Source organism: Pongo abelii, chromosome 18 (assembly GCF_028885655.2).
Source record: "Pongo abelii isolate AG06213 chromosome 18, NHGRI_mPonAbe1-v2.0_pri, whole genome shotgun sequence".
NCBI classification, from domain to species: domain Eukaryota; kingdom Metazoa; phylum Chordata; class Mammalia; order Primates; family Hominidae; genus Pongo; species Pongo abelii.
Genome location: NC_072003.2, coordinates 10236160 through 10251480, shown reverse-complemented (window position 1 = coordinate 10251480; position 15321 = coordinate 10236160). Strand labels below are relative to the sequence as shown.

At 43.7% G+C, this 15321-nt stretch overlaps 1 protein-coding gene across 3 annotated transcripts in view; it reads left to right on the top strand.

Moving 5' to 3' along the window:
- USP7 (ubiquitin specific peptidase 7) overlaps positions 1-15321 on the top strand; it is a 70140-nt gene that overhangs the window by 45111 nt on the left and 9708 nt on the right. For all 3 annotated transcript variants that reach the window (XM_024233506.3, XM_054533446.2, XM_054533447.2), the window contains exons 7-16: positions 352-482; positions 956-1010; positions 1992-2072; positions 2173-2263; positions 6714-6796; positions 9092-9201; positions 10964-11120; positions 12224-12368; positions 12973-13103; positions 14438-14572. In XM_024233506.3, the coding sequence (XP_024089274.1) occupies positions 352-482; positions 956-1010; positions 1992-2072; positions 2173-2263; positions 6714-6796; positions 9092-9201; positions 10964-11120; positions 12224-12368; positions 12973-13103; positions 14438-14572 (1119 nt within the window). The remainder of the gene's footprint in view (positions 1-351; positions 483-955; positions 1011-1991; positions 2073-2172; positions 2264-6713; positions 6797-9091; positions 9202-10963; positions 11121-12223; positions 12369-12972; positions 13104-14437; positions 14573-15321) is intronic.

The window sequence follows — 15321 nt, the reverse complement described above, 5'->3', positions numbered from 1 at the left end:
GGGAGGCTGAGGCAGGAGAATTGTTTGAACCCAGGAGGCGGAGGTTGTAGTGAGCTGAGATTGCGCCACTGCACTTCAGCCTGGGTGACAGAGTGAGACTTCGTCTCACATGGGTGGTGATTTTCAAAATTTATTTTTGCATTCATGTGTTTTCCAGTATCCCTAAAGACGTTCATGATTTTGTAAACTTTCTCGCCGATTTGGGGATCGTTAAAAGCCGTAACAACAACCTTGGCCATTGTGTTATTAGAAATGATTTTTTTAAACGTGAAGATTAAATTCTCACTGTTTTTTAAATTCCCCTGCATCTTCTCAGAGTAAAAATTCTTATTTCTGAATTAATTCTTGCAGGCTGTGTACATGATGCCAACCGAGGGGGATGATTCGTCTAAAAGCGTCCCTTTAGCATTACAAAGAGTGTTCTATGAATTACAGCACAGTGATAAACCTGTAGGAACAAAAAAGTTAACAAAATCATTTGGGTATGTATTAGACATCTGCCTTTGCCATTCTGCTTCCTCTGTTTTTTTTGTTTTGTTTTAGGAGAAGTGAGTAGAGAATAGAAAAGTTAGTAGAGCATACTGTAGGCACTTAATTTAGGGAGGCTTGAGCATTTAATCGTGTCAGTGCTTTTATCATTGTATTTTGTTTCATCTCTTTGGAAATAGACACTTTGTTGTAGAATTTTGCTTGAGAAAGAATTCACCGCTTAAGGTTTTTACTTTTCAGCACAAGAACGTGTACTGCTTTCAGATTTATTACATTTTCTTGGAAACACCACTTCCCCAGCAGTAAATCTATCTTTGAATTATGACTCCCGAAAATAATCTTCACAGAAAAGGAATTTGAGAATAATAGCTGATTATCCAGTTTAGGTTTTCAATCTAAGTTACTTTTAATTTGCTCATTTGAAAGTTGAGCGTTTAAATGGAGATGTTTGTTTTATCTTTGAAAGGTGGGAAACTTTAGATAGCTTCATGCAACATGATGTTCAGGAGCTTTGTCGAGTGGTAAGTTTCAAGCAATACTTGTATATTTCTTACAATGAATATTTTGAAGCATTGTCAGAAGTTATTACCAAGTAAAACCTCAGACCTAATTCAGAAAATGCCCATCTTTGTTTAGGATCAGACTTAGGCTGCAAAAAGGCAGCACCTGTCTAGTTTTAAAGACTGGTAAGAATTATTTGAATAGGGATTTGAAGGTGAAGTGAGGAAGCTTGAATTTTAATACTAGCAGGCAGTAGGCTTTTAATTTGTTAAATTGGTATATATACATGAGTTATTAATCCAGAAACCAAAGACTGGCTTTGTTGGCTGTCATGTTGGTCCTGAGTCACTGTAGAGTGGTGACTTCTGTTCTTACTCCAGTGTCCAGACCCTTCCTGTGCAGCGAGGTTCTCACTGAGCAGACCTCAGCATGCGGTGATTACTCTCCCCGCGCCATCACTAATCACTAGCAAGTCCTCATTCTTCCAGTTGTGATAAAAGACACAGAAGCACACACACACACACAACATGAAATGGCTATTCAAGGTGATTGGCTGGGCAAGGTGTGTTTTCTTTTTTGCAGCACTAGCTGGATTGAATCCAGTTCATTAAATATCCATGGACAAACCAGTCAATCCTGTTGACAGGCTCAACCTCATTAATCTCTTGGTGTGGACCATTACGAGTTAAGTTTAGTGAACAATTTTACATGCTTTTCCACAGAGGTAAAAAATATAAAAATGCTTCTAAAGGCACTACAGATTACTAATTTATTCCAAAGGCTGTATAAAAGGTTAACCTCAACTGTTGCATGTAGAGATGTTTGTAAAAATCCAACCAAGAAAGAAGATTTTGTATGTTTTTGATAATTGCATGCCAGAGGTCATATTTTTATAGTCTACAACTTCTTTGAACATTGATATTTCTAGTCAATTATAAAATTACTGTATATATTACTTAAGTACAAAAAACTTTTTGTAAAGCCAAAACATTCTTTTTCAGTTGCTTGATAATGTGGAAAATAAGATGAAAGGCACCTGTGTAGAGGGCACCATACCCAAATTATTCCGCGGCAAAATGGTGGTATGTGGCTACCAGTTCTAAAAGATGATTTTTAAAGGTTTTAGAATGTGAATTTTTTGACTATTACTAGTTAAACCACTTTTACTTTCCTTATTTGCAGTCCTATATCCAGTGTAAAGAAGTAGACTATCGGTCTGATAGAAGAGAAGATTATTATGATATCCAGCTAAGTATCAAAGGAAAGAAAAATAGTAAGTGTTGTGTGTATCTAATGGCATGATCTTTTGATGATTTCTATTGTGTTTTAATGTTTCGTTTACACAAGTGATTTTTTTTAAATAGTCTAAACACAGAGAATGGCTCAGATCTTAAGCAAACAGCTCACTGGGTGAAAACAGGCTTGTCACCTCCACCCAGCCCTAGTGTTGGCCAGCCCTCCCACAGCCCTTCCCAGCCACCACCTCCCTCTCCTCACAGGAAACCACCACGTGGACTTCTAACATCCTAGGTTAACTTTGCATGTTTTAGGTGTCTGTTTAAATAGAACCTTGTAGTAGGATGTATTTGTTTGTTTATTTTGCTGTTGTTTTTTGAGATACGGTCTTGTTGTGCTGTACAGGCTGGGGTGCAACCATAGTTCACTGCAGCCTCGAACCCCAGGACTCAAGCGATCCTCCTGCTTCAGCTTCCCCGGTGGCTAGGAACACAGGCGTGTGCCACCACACCCCGCTAATTTTTTTTTTTTTTTTTTTTTTTTTTTTGGGTTAAGAGACGGGGTTTCGCTTTGTTGCTCAGGCTGGTTTTGAACTCCTGGGTTTAAGCAACCTTCCTGCCTTGGGCTCCCAAAGCACTGGAATTAGACATGAGCTGCCATGTCCAGCCTGTGTCTGATTTCTTTTGCTCAGCACATTCATGAGATACATCCACGCTGGGAGTATTCATAGTTTGATCATTTTTGTTGCTTTATAATATTGCATTTTGAGAATATACCACAAAATTTTTGAAATCTTTCTTCTTTTGATTGATATTTGGGTTGGTCTCCATTTGAGGTGGTTAGGCATAAGGCAGATTGACCATTCTTAATGCCTGTTTGCATTTGGAGGAAGAGGATTACTGACCTGTAGGGTGTGCATATATTCAGCTTGATGGATAAAGTTAGCAAGATTCCCAAAGTGGTTTATCAATTTCACAGTTATCAGCAAGGTGTCAGAGTTGCAGTTGCTCCACACCCACACTGGAGCTGTCAGTTGCCAGACTTTGAAAGATTTTGGTGGGAATATAGTGCTATCTACATTTTAGTTTGTATTTCCTTGAAGATCATTGAGGTGGTTCTTACCTTTTCAAATGCTTATTGGCAATTTGGATGTCTTCCTTTATAAAAGCTTGTTTAAATACTTTAACAATTTTAGTATTGGCTTCTTTTTTTTTTCGTTAACTGATTTATAGTCATTCTTTTAAAGAAATATTTAAAATAAGGGGGAGGATGGGTGTGGTCGCTCATGCCTGTAATTTCAGCACTTTGGGAGGCTGAGGCGGGATGATTGCTTGAACCCTGAGTTTGAGGCCAGCCTGGGCAACATAGTGAGACTCCATCTCTACAAAAAATACAAAAATTAGCTGGGCGTGGTGGCATGCACCTGTAGTCCCAGCTACTCGAGGTTGAGGCGGGAGGATAGCTTGAGCCCTGGAGTTCAAGTCTGCAGCGAGCCATGATTGTGCCACTGCACTCCAGCCTGGGCAACAGAGCAAGTACCTGTCTCAAGAAAGTAAAATCAAATAAAAAGAGGGAGGAGGGGAAGTGCTTTATGTTGACCCGCATATTGACAGCTTGCAGTGCTCCTCCGTTTTTAATTTGGATATGGATTCTCGTTAGGAATCATTTAGTGCAGGTCAGCTGAGTTGAGTTTTTTCACCTTGCATGCATAGAAAGATTTGATTTCATCTGCAGTTGTGAAAGACATTTTAACTCGGTGTAGACTTCTAGGTTGGCAGTTTCCTTCCTTCGGTCTGTTAGACGTTCCACCGTCTTGCTCGCATCATTTCTGAGAAGTGGGGCTGTAGTGTCCTTACTCTTTCTGTTCATCTGTTTCTCTGTCCCAAGCCCCCATATGCTTCGCTTCACTTCTCTTCTCTTCTCTCTTCCCTCTTCTCTCCTCTTTTTGAGAGGGAGTCTTGCTGTGTTACCCAGGCTGGAGTGCAGTGGTGCAATCTCGGCTCACTGCAACCTCCACCTCCTGGGCTCAAGTGATTCTCCTGCCTCAGGCTCCCAAGTAGCTGGGATTACAGGCATGCACCACCATGCCCAGCTAATTTTTGTATTTTCAGTAGAGACGGGGTTTCACCATGTTGGCCAGGCTGGTCTCGAGTTCCTGGCCCCAAGTGATCTGCCCGCCTTGGCCTCCCAAGATGTTGGGATTACAGGTGTGAGCCAGCGCGCCCGGCCCGCCATGTGCTTTCAAGGTTTTTTCCTTCTCACTGGTTTTCAGTTGTTTGATCCTGGCTGCCTGAGATTACCCCCAGCCTCCAGATGTCCTAGTCTCCTTTCTCTGGGTTTTGTGCTGCAGTTTCTATTGCTCTGTCTTGATCTTCACTAATTGCCTGCAGTGTCTAGTTTGCTGTGAATCCCATCCGTGGTGTTTCATTTTCAAACTTTTAAAACTTTTTTTTATTTTTAGAAGTTTGACTTGAATTTTTTTTAAATGAAAATCTTTGTCTCTTCTTTTTTTTTTTTTCTATGTATTTATCAATTAATTATGATTATTTGGAGACAAGGTCTTGCTGTGTTAGGCCAGGCTAGTCTTGGAGGTCCTGCACTCAAGCAATCTGCCCGCCTTGGCCTCCTGAAGTCCTGGGACCATGCCCAGCCCTGTGTCTCTTCTTAGTATGCTCTTGCTTTCTTCTCCTTTGGACTTAAGTATAGTTGATAATGCTCTTGTCTACTGATTCTGTCATCTGTGAGATTTCTGCATCTGTTTCTATTGAAGGATTGTTCTCTTCATCATGGGTGGTGGTTTCAGCTTCTTTGCATGCTTGGTAATCTTTATTTTCTTTTTTCTTTTTTTTTTTTTTTTTTGACATGGAGTCTCACTCTGTCGCCCAGGCTGGAGTGCAGTGGTGCAGTCTCAGCTCACTACAAGCTGTGTCTCCTGGGTTCAAGCAATTCTGTCAGCCTCCTGAGTAGCTGGGATTACAGGTGCCCGCCACCACACCCAGCTAATTTTTGCATTTTTAGTAGAGACGGGGTTTCACCATGTTGGCCAGGGTGGTCTCGAACTCCTGACCTCAGGCGATCCACGCGCCTCGGCCTCCCAAAATGCTGGGATTACAGGTGTGAGCCACTGAGTCACTGCACTGGTTCACATGCTTGGTAACTTTTTAATTGAACAGCAGGCATGGTGGTTTTTATCTTGCTGGGTGTTAGATATTCCTAACCGTTGCTCTTATGCACAGATAAGTGACTTGTAAATCATTTGCTTCCTTTGAGGCTTGTTTTTAAGCCTTGCTAGGTGGGAGAACAGGTTTTACTTGAGGGATAACCTGTCCTCACATCCTTTCAGTTGTTAGCTGAGTCTCCCAGGTGTTCAGAGGTTTTTCCACAGTGGCTGGTGGGAACACAGACTTCCCAGCCTGTCATGAGCTCTGAAGGTTGTTCCCCCCCAATCCTCATCCTCTTGCTGGTTATTTTCCTTGCCCCAGGTAATTTCCTCGAGTTCACTGATCAGTTCTCACTGACAGCTTCGGAAGAAACTGCACATCCCCAGATCTCGCTTTCTGGGCAGCATTCTGCTTTAGGCTACGCTGCCCAACAGGTTCCCGCTCCCTTGAGCTCCTCTGATTCTCACTTCTTGGCTCTGTCTGGGTTTGCCTTCTCCGGGCTGCAGCCTGTAAACTCTCAGCAGAGCTGCGCCCATCACGGGGCTCTCATTTGTCCCTTCAGGGATCCCTGTCCTGTACCGCATGCGTCCGGATCATGACAGCGCTGTTTTCAGTGTTGTGCAGTTGCCTTTTTCCTTCATGAGCAGAGCAGGAAGAGTTCTCCATACACTCTGGATATACAGTTCCGTGTTGGACTGAGAGCTTGTCCCTCAGCATGTGGCTCTCCTTTCACTCTTAATGTTACCATTCTTAATTTTAGGGAAATACAGTGTGTCCTTGTTTGCTTTTTATGTCCTAAAAAATTGTTACCTTTTACTATTTTGCCTTTTCCATGTATCTACAATCCACCTGGAACAGGTGGGGGTGGGGAGATGTCAGGACCAACTTCCACCCCGCCCCGTGTTGACCTCTGAGGAAATCGATGTTTTCCTTGTCGTTCTGTCACATCAGCCAGCCATTCACATTTGTGCATCTCTGCTTTTGAGACCAAGGGGTTGTCCACCCTGCCCAGTTCCAAGCTGTCTTCATAATCATAGCTTTACAGTATGTGCTTTGTTCAAATAACAGTAAAACCTTAACTGTTACCTCCATATTGTCATTTTAATGTCCTTAAGAAAGATACCAGTGACCTTTGGCCAATGAGCAAAGGTGTTAACAGCACATTTACCTACAGTCTTGGCTACAGGGGGAGAGTTACTGTTCTTAATTAGTGTTGTTTACCTTCTCTGCTAATCCTAAATATGCTGATTTAAATAACTTTTACCTGGGTTGGCTATATTATAAATGAAGCTTTAGCACTTGACTTTTCTCTCTTTCTCTTTAAAGTATTTGAATCATTTGTGGATTATGTGGCAGTAGAACAGCTCGATGGGGACAATAAATACGACGCTGGGGAACATGGCTTACAGGTAAATTGAGTGTTTTGTGCTAGTGTCCTGTTGTAGCTTTCTTCTTTATTTTCAGTTCTTTTAATTGCTAAATAAAAAATTGCTTGTGCCTTTTCATGTGTTTCTGGTATTTCGAGTATACAAGGGTTCTGTTTCTTGGATAATCGAATGGGGAGGGAGAGGGGGATGTTGGGAGATGGGAGTGCAGCTGGTTTATCCTGTAGAAGCACATCCAGCAGGCCAGAGGGTCTTGTGGGGTTTTAGGCATCTTGTCCTTTCCCCGTTCCTCACCTTACTGGTGTCACTGCTCCAGTTTTCCCTCAGTTTCTCCTGGTCACAAGTGGGATTTCTTAGTGAGTTGGATTGTGTTTAGGTTGTGTTGCTTTATTTTTAAATGTATTTTTAATGAATTTAGTTTTCTGAGGATCACGACTTTAGAATGAGTAGTGTGTTCTCTAGGGTTGTGGCCCCCAGGTTTCTGGGCATCTGACAGAGCAGTGAGCACGGTGGGCAACCAGGTGGCCAGCCCCCCGCTTGGATGAAGGGAAATGGACTGTTCCTGGCTGCTGGTCTGGCTGGTCTGTTGGATCTGCAGTGTCCTCATGGATCCAGTGATCCAGGGTCTGTTTTGTAATCTTATAACCTTGACTCATTGACTCAACTAATTTATAATTAAAAATGTCAGTCTGGCCTGTGCTTACAAAGCCTGCCAATGTATAGTTCATGGTGCCTGTGTACCCATTTTGTAGTCAGCTGCCAGCTCCAAATGTACTCTTCTGCTATGTCAGTCCAGTTGGACTGAGGTATAGATCAGAAAGTTGCCTTTTTTTTTTTTTTTTTTTTGGAGATGGAGACTCGCTCTGTTCCCCAGGCTAGAGTGCAGTGGCGCGATCTCGACTCCCTGCAACCTCTGCCTCCTGGGTTCAAGTGATTCTTCTACCTCAGCCTCCCAAGTAGCTGGGACTACAGGCGCCCGCCACTATGCCCAACTAATTTTTGTATTTTTTAGTAGAGATGGGGTTTCACCACATTGGCCAGGCTGGTCTCGAACCCCTGACCTTGTGATCTGCCTGCCTCAGCCTCCCAAAGTGCTGGGATTACAGGTGTGAGCCACTTCGCTCATCCAGAAAGTTGTTTTTTAATGAGAACTTTGGCAGCTTGGTGTGATGAAGAAATGTTCTGGTCTATTCACAAGAATTATTGTTCTCTATTCTGGATGTTTTAGGGTCTGGTTGAGCAATATGTATTTGAGTCAAAGCCTCAGTGGACAGAATCCTTTTATCTTTCAGACTGTATTAAAAACAGGCCCTTCCCCACTGTGGAGTGGGCTCCTGAGGTCTGTTTTTGTCTTTCCTGAGATAGCTCTGTCTTGTTAAATGAGCTCATGTACACCAAAGAACCTTGGCATATGGGTGTGCCTTGTCATGGTCCCCAGTTCCTGCAGGTCTCTCGCTGGCTGCTGGGCAGGTGGGTTTCCAGCCAGAAGGAAGGTCTGCATTGGAAATAGAGCTGTGAGTCAGATGTGCAGTGAGATACCCTGACTGCCTGGCCGTGGTCGAGATCGGCAAAGCCTGATTTTACTGAGGAACAAAGAGCTGGCCAAGATGCAGCAGTCATAGAGCAGGGCGAGAGCTGTAGAGTCTGGTGTCCCCAGAGAAGGCTTGTTGAGAAGTTGGGGTGTCCTGTCTCACAGAGTCCGGCAGTCAGCTGGGGAAGGGCCTTGCTGACACCGAATCAGAACATTTTTTTAGAAGTGGGATTGAACCATAAGCACTAAGGGCATGCCCTGTGATATATGGGTTCTTATGCAAACATCAAAGAGCCCAAGGAAAGGAAGCTTGTAATCCTGCCGACCCATTACTGTGTTCATTGCTGCTTGTTCTGTTTGGGCATTTCATAAGCATACCTAATCTTGCGTAATTGTAACCAGTTTTCTGATTTTCCATTTAACGATTTTTCTGTGGATCTCCATAATTTGCACAGTGTTTAATGACTGTATAATACAGCAGCAAATGACTGTGTAAATTTCCTTAACCATTTCTTCCCTGATTGCTGGGCATCAAGTTAGAATATAATCCAAGGTAAGAGAATCTCTCACAGTCAGTGCTGGTGCAGCATTATTTTAATAAACAAAGAGACCCATAAACAGACCTTAAGAAAACATTTCAAAGATGCCCTAAATGGACACCTAAACTTCCCTGCCTTTGTCTCCAGAGTCCCCAGACATGTTCCAATCTTGCTGAACCGCTGTTGCTTTCATTGCTTCCAGGAGTAAGTAGAGGGTAACTACATTTGCATTTCTTTTTCAATGTTTAGGAAGCAGAGAAAGGTGTGAAATTCCTAACATTGCCACCAGTGTTACATCTACAACTGATGAGATTTATGTATGACCCTCAGACGGACCAAAATATCAAGATCAATGATAGGTAATCTATAGTGGGATATAAAGTTAAGACTTCATCATCATGCTGGTCTAGGGGGTTAGTCTCAGTGCTTTCCTCAGTCTTTATATTTTCAGTCCCACATCTGATTTATTTAGATTTTCCTTCTACCTCTGTGTCCCAAGAGCCGCAGTGTTAAAGGAATGATTTTATGTCAAGTTTCAGAGGTCAACCTCTGCCCAGTCCATTTCCCCTCTCAGGATGCTTTGCCCAGTCCCAGCCCTGCTCTCAGCCATGGCTGATTTAAGTCCACAAGGATGGGGCTGTTTCTGCTTCACAGATCTTGGCATTCACAGGATTTCTAATAAATTTAATTTTGACCGATTGTAAATGTTGTTTCAGAGGGGACTTTCAGTGTATTTGTTTAAATAGGATTTTCCAATATTTTGTTGTCTGTGAGTTGGCGTCAACTTCTAGAATGTGCTAGAGTTTTCAAGAATGCTAAAGTAGTTGTTTGTATGCCAGTTACAAGTAGTTATTTTATTTTTATTTGTTTTGTTTTATTATGTTTTTGAGACAGAGTCTTGCTCTGTCTCCCAGGCTGGAGTGCAGTGGCATGATCATGGCTCACTGCAGCCTTGAACTGCTGGGCTCAAGCGATTCTCCTGCCTCAGCCTTCCAAGTACCTGGCTAATTTTTGTATTTTTAATAGAGACAGGGTTTCACCATGCTGGCCAGGCTGGTCTCAAGTGATCTGCCGGCCTCAGCCTCCCAAAGTGATGGGATTACTGGCGTGAACCACCACACCTGGCCACAAGTAGTTTTTTAGATTGTTAAAATACCAGAGGCAGGACTGACAATGTGCACTACCTTATCTGATTTAGAATACAGTATTTTTATCCTGATTAGTTTGAGCACCAGCTTTGTATGGAATGTAGGTTGGTCATTCAGCCTTCAGGTTTGAGGGAGAGTGTAATCAAATCACTTTACTTGCCACCAGCTGAGCCTTTGGTCACCCATTCACAGTCTTTACCGTGGTCAGAAACTGTCTCAGCCAGAACTCACAAACTGGCAGCCTTCAGACCAATTCCAACCTGTTGGTATGTTTCTTTGGATCCTCACTTTGTTTTTGTTTCTGTTGGAGCCAGTGGCAAACATTTTTTAAATTGTGAGATTTCACATAAATATTCAGATTTGGGCATTGTTTAGGAATCAGAAGATTTGGCAACTTGAGGCCACCATTCCTGAAGGCCGCAGGGGTTGTGAGCTGAGTGGTGGCTGCATTGCAGGCCGGCTGCATGCTGTGCTTGGGACCAGTCCCCACCCGTCTAACTTGCCTTCCTGCCTCTGTTAATTTTGCAACACCGATGGTGAAATTTGGTCAAGTAAATCAAAATTTGTAGAGCCAGTTAAAACTAAGTCAATTTCAGGATGTCTGTAGAATATGAAAACTAAGTCAATATTCAGAGTGGGAAATATTTTTACCTGTCTTTCTGAATTTGATTTTTCATGTTTCTCAGTTTGCAGATATCTTTAGTAGTCAACCTCTGGACCTTCAGAATCATTTCTTGATATATTTGGAATTCCCCCACCCTAAATTATTCATAGTGTATATTTATGTTGACTAGGAAGAATTATTTCTATCAAGTAGGGATTAAGTTATGTACTTCATAGGCCTTCCCAAGGCAATTCATGCTTATCCCATTAAAGATGAGCCAATACATTAAATGGCCTTACTTACTGTAAAGTGTGATTTTTTTGTGTGTGTAAATTAATACCGAATTTCTTTTAAAATGTTTTCTAATAGGTTTGAATTCCCAGAGCAGTTACCACTTGATGAATTTTTGCAAAAAACAGATCCTAAGGACCCTGCAAATTATATTCTTCATGCAGTCCTGGTTCATAGTGGAGATAATCATGGTGGACATTATGTGGTTTATCTAAACCCCAAAGGGGATGGCAAAGTAAGTGCTGGGACCCATGGCTGAATGCGAGCTCATCAGAAAGTTAACACTGAAGCTCTGCTTCAGCCATTTATGGTTCCTACTCGGAACCTTGTCAGGGACCCCTAACTGATCTGTGTATTCTCTGGCTGCTAAATGCTGTTTTCCCATCCATTTGATTGCTGAGATTTGAAGGTAAATAGTAAATTAGCATTTGTGCTTCTCTGTGTTAGTAATCAATGTTGGGCCCTACAGAATCCCTTATATGTCATATGAGACACTTATATTTTCTTCTGAATACTCGTGGGATAATTACCCATGCCGTGGGCCCAGTCAGGGAGGCTGGCTGGTCGCATGTCCCTCTGTGTGCCCCCTGGTCCTCCCTTGTTTCTTCTCATGGGGATCTCATGCGGTCTTCACCACCACTCTTGGGAGTGTAGAGGGCGCCATACTCATTTGGCAGATGAGGGTCTTGGAGTCTACCCCCAAGACCACAGGGCCAGCACCCAGCTCTTGCCAAGGGGATTTGATGGAGGGACCCCGACACGAGAAGCACGAGGGAACAGTGAAGAGTGCCTGTAACAGCAGTGTTTGTCACTGTTTAATATGGCTGCGTCCACAACGCAGATGGGAAGATAACTGTTAGGAACATGCTATGTTGACTTCAGTCTGGCCCTTAACTTGATTCCATAAAATGCCATGGGATAGGATAAAACGGCCCATTTAATTTTATAACTAAAGGATAAAATTTGAACTCTCATTTGGTGTGCTCAGTATGGCCTTTTTAATTCTGTAAAGAGTTGGTAGTGTCAGTAGATTGAATGTAAGTGGAAAATGGGCTATTTGAGTAGATTATAAAAATTGCCAGTGGGCGAATGGTAGCAGTGCCCACAGAATGTTGAATTGGGACTGCGAAGGTCCTAATGAATTGTATGAGTGGATGCCTGAGGCGCTGCCTGCCTAGCACACCATCAGATTGTGTGCCTGTGTAAGTATACACATGGATATTTTTTCAACTAGGGGCATACCTAGAAGTTCACACATTTTAGAACAACGCTGCCTTCTAGTGTTAGGTACTTGTCACGGTGCTTGATCGCTGCTGATGTGTGTTGCTTTCCTTGCAGTGGTGTAAATTTGATGACGACGTGGTGTCAAGGTGTACTAAAGAGGAAGCAATTGAGCACAATTATGGGGGTCACGATGACGACCTGTCTGTTCGACACTGCACTAATGCTTACATGTTAGTCTATATCAGGGAATCAAAACTGAGTGAGTAGTGTTCACTTTTGTTCTGTTCTTTACTGTGGTGGACTTGGACATTTGTCCCATGAATCCCCAATATCCTTTTCTGTCCAAACACATTTTATGCTTATTCCACTGTATTAACAGCAGCCCAGAAACAAGCAGGGTTGGGCTTGCACGTTTCAATGCAGACTGATGGTACCAAGTAATTTCACGTTAATAGATTATTTTATTTTATTTTATTTTTTTTGAGATGGAGTCTTGCTCTGTTGCCCAGGCTGGAGTGCAATGGCGCGATCTCAGCTCACTGCAAGCTCCGCCTCCCAGGTTCTCGCCACTCTCCTGCCTCAGCCTCCCGAGGAGCTGGGACTACAGGCATCCACCACCACGCCCGGCTAATTTTTTGTATTTTTTTTAGTAGAGATGGGGTTTCACCATGTTAGCCAGGATGGTCTTGATCTCCTGACCTCGTGATCGGCCCGCCTCAGCCTCCCAAAGTGCTGGGATTACAGGCGTGAGCCACCACGCCCGGCCTAATAGATTATTTTATTAATGATGATCTAGAATCGGGAGCTACTAAGGAGGGGAAAGTCCATCTGCAGAGGTCAAAGAGGATGCCTTTGTCCTGCAGGTGAAGTTTTACAGGCGGTCACCGACCATGATATTCCTCAGCAGTTGGTGGAGCGATTACAAGAAGAGAAAAGGATCGAGGCTCAGAAGCGGAAGGAGCGGCAGGAAGCCCATCTCTATATGCAAGTGCAGGTCAGCCCCCACCCTTCTGGGACTCCCGGGTCACCATGCAGCCGGGCACCCATCTCTATACGCAAGTGCAGGTCAGCCCCCACCCCTCTGGGACTCCCAGGTCACCATGTAGCAGGGCATCCATCTCCGTACACAAGTGCAGGTCAGTCCCCGCCCCTCTGGGACCCTTGGGTCACTGCACAGCAGGGCAGCTGCCCAGAGAGAAGCTGCTCTACGTGCTCTCCTGAGCTTGGTCTCAGTCCCAGAGTAGTTCCTGATACACAAACTGGGACTGTCGTGCCTTGAGCTGCTCTGGGCAGCTGCCTGAGTATTTGTAACACCTGGCCCTGTTGGTGGTGGGCAGAGCCAGTTCAGGAGTAAAGACTTGGTTGTCAGAAGTCAGGCCACCAGACAGAGTAGGGATCAAGTGCACGTCAGTTTGCTTCAAAAACTACTGAGGGGGTTGGAGAAAGGGGAGGAGGTCGTTTTACGGTTGGCTGTCTAGCTAGGTCCAGTTTATAGGTGAGTTAAGTTATTGCAGTGAAACACAGCCTCCTTTTCTTTTTTCTTTTTCTTTTTCTTTTTTTTCTTTCTTTTTTTTTTTTTGAGACAGAGTTTCACTCTTGTTGCCCAGGCTTGAGTGCAGTGGCGTGATCTCTGCTCACCTCAACCTCTGCCTCCCGGACAGAGTAGGGATCAAGTGCACGTCAGTTTGCTTCAAAAACTACTGAGGGGGTTGGAGAAAGGGGAGGAGGTCGTTTTACGGTTGGCTGTCTAGCTAGGTCCAGTTTATAGGTGAGTTAAGTTATTGCAGTGAAACACAGCCTCCTTTTCTTTTTTCTTTTTCTTTTTCTTTTTTTTCTTTCTTTTTTTTTTTTGAGACAGAGTTTCACTCTTGTTGCCCAGGCTTGAGTGCAGTGGCGTGATCTCTGCTCACCTCAACCTCTGCCTCCCGGATTCAAGCGATTCTCCTGCCTCAGCCTTCCTAGTAGCTGAGATTACAGGCATGTGCCACCACACCCAGCTAATTTTGTATTTTCAGTAGAGACAGGGTTTCTCCATGTTGGTCAGGCTGGTCTTGAACTCCTGACCTCAGGTGATCCGCCCGCCTCGGCCTCCCAAAGTGCTGAGATTACAGGCATGAGCCACTGCGCCCTGCCCACAGCCTCCTTTTCTAAATAAATACCTGATTTAGGTTTTGGTCATTTTATGCTGTTTTTCTTCATTGGTCTTCTGAAGAAGTTTCTTTGAAACAAACAGTGAGTTTTCAGCATTTTAGTGTTTAAATGTGTTCAGTGTGGACTCATTTTTTGTCAGTTGTCAAGTCTTTTCTGTGTTTTCATACATATTTTCAGATAGTCGCAGAGGACCAGTTTTGTGGCCACCAAGGAAATGACATGTACGATGAAGAAAAAGTGAAATACACTGTGTTCAAAGTATTGAAGAACTCCTCGCTTGCCGAGTTTGTTCAGAGCCTCTCTCAGACCATGGTACGTACTGGTCCCGTGGACATACCGCACCCTGGCTCCCAAGGTCCACCTTCCTTCTGTGTCACTAGAAAATACTAACTGCCTTTGCGGGTAGGTGCTGTGTCCAGCCACTGCCTAATAGTGAGGAGTGTGACCCAGAAACATTTCTTGCCTGAGAAAGTGCAAGAAAACCATTGAGCCCCTGACTCCTGCACAGGGGAACCCACAGGATTTTGCAGACATGTTTTCACCCCTTTTCCTCATCTCCCACTCCACTCCCGGCACCCCCACCTCCTCTTTATTTTTGTAAATGGGCATACGATCCTGAAGGATAAGTCACAGTTGTCCAAATCAGCCGGGCAAGAATTAGAATTCGTTTTCTTACAATCACAGTCTTTTTTCTTTTTTGAGACAGAGTTTCACTCTTGTTGCCCAGTGGCGTGATCTCGGCTCATTGCAACCTCCGCCTTTTGGTTTCAAGCAATTCTCCCGCCTCAGCCTCCCGAGTAGCTGGGATTACAGGCACCCACCACCATGCCCAGCTAATTTTTGTATTTTTAGTGGAGACGAGATTTCACCATGTTGGCCAGGCTGGTCTTGAACTCCCAACCTCGTGATCCACCCGCCTCGGCCTCCGAAAGTGCTGGGATTACAGGCATGAGCCACAGCACCTGGCCTACGATCACAGTCTTAACATTGACTGTATATGTATATGTATATACATATGTGTGTGTAATATAGAGGACTAAAATATGAGCGTGTTTTTATTT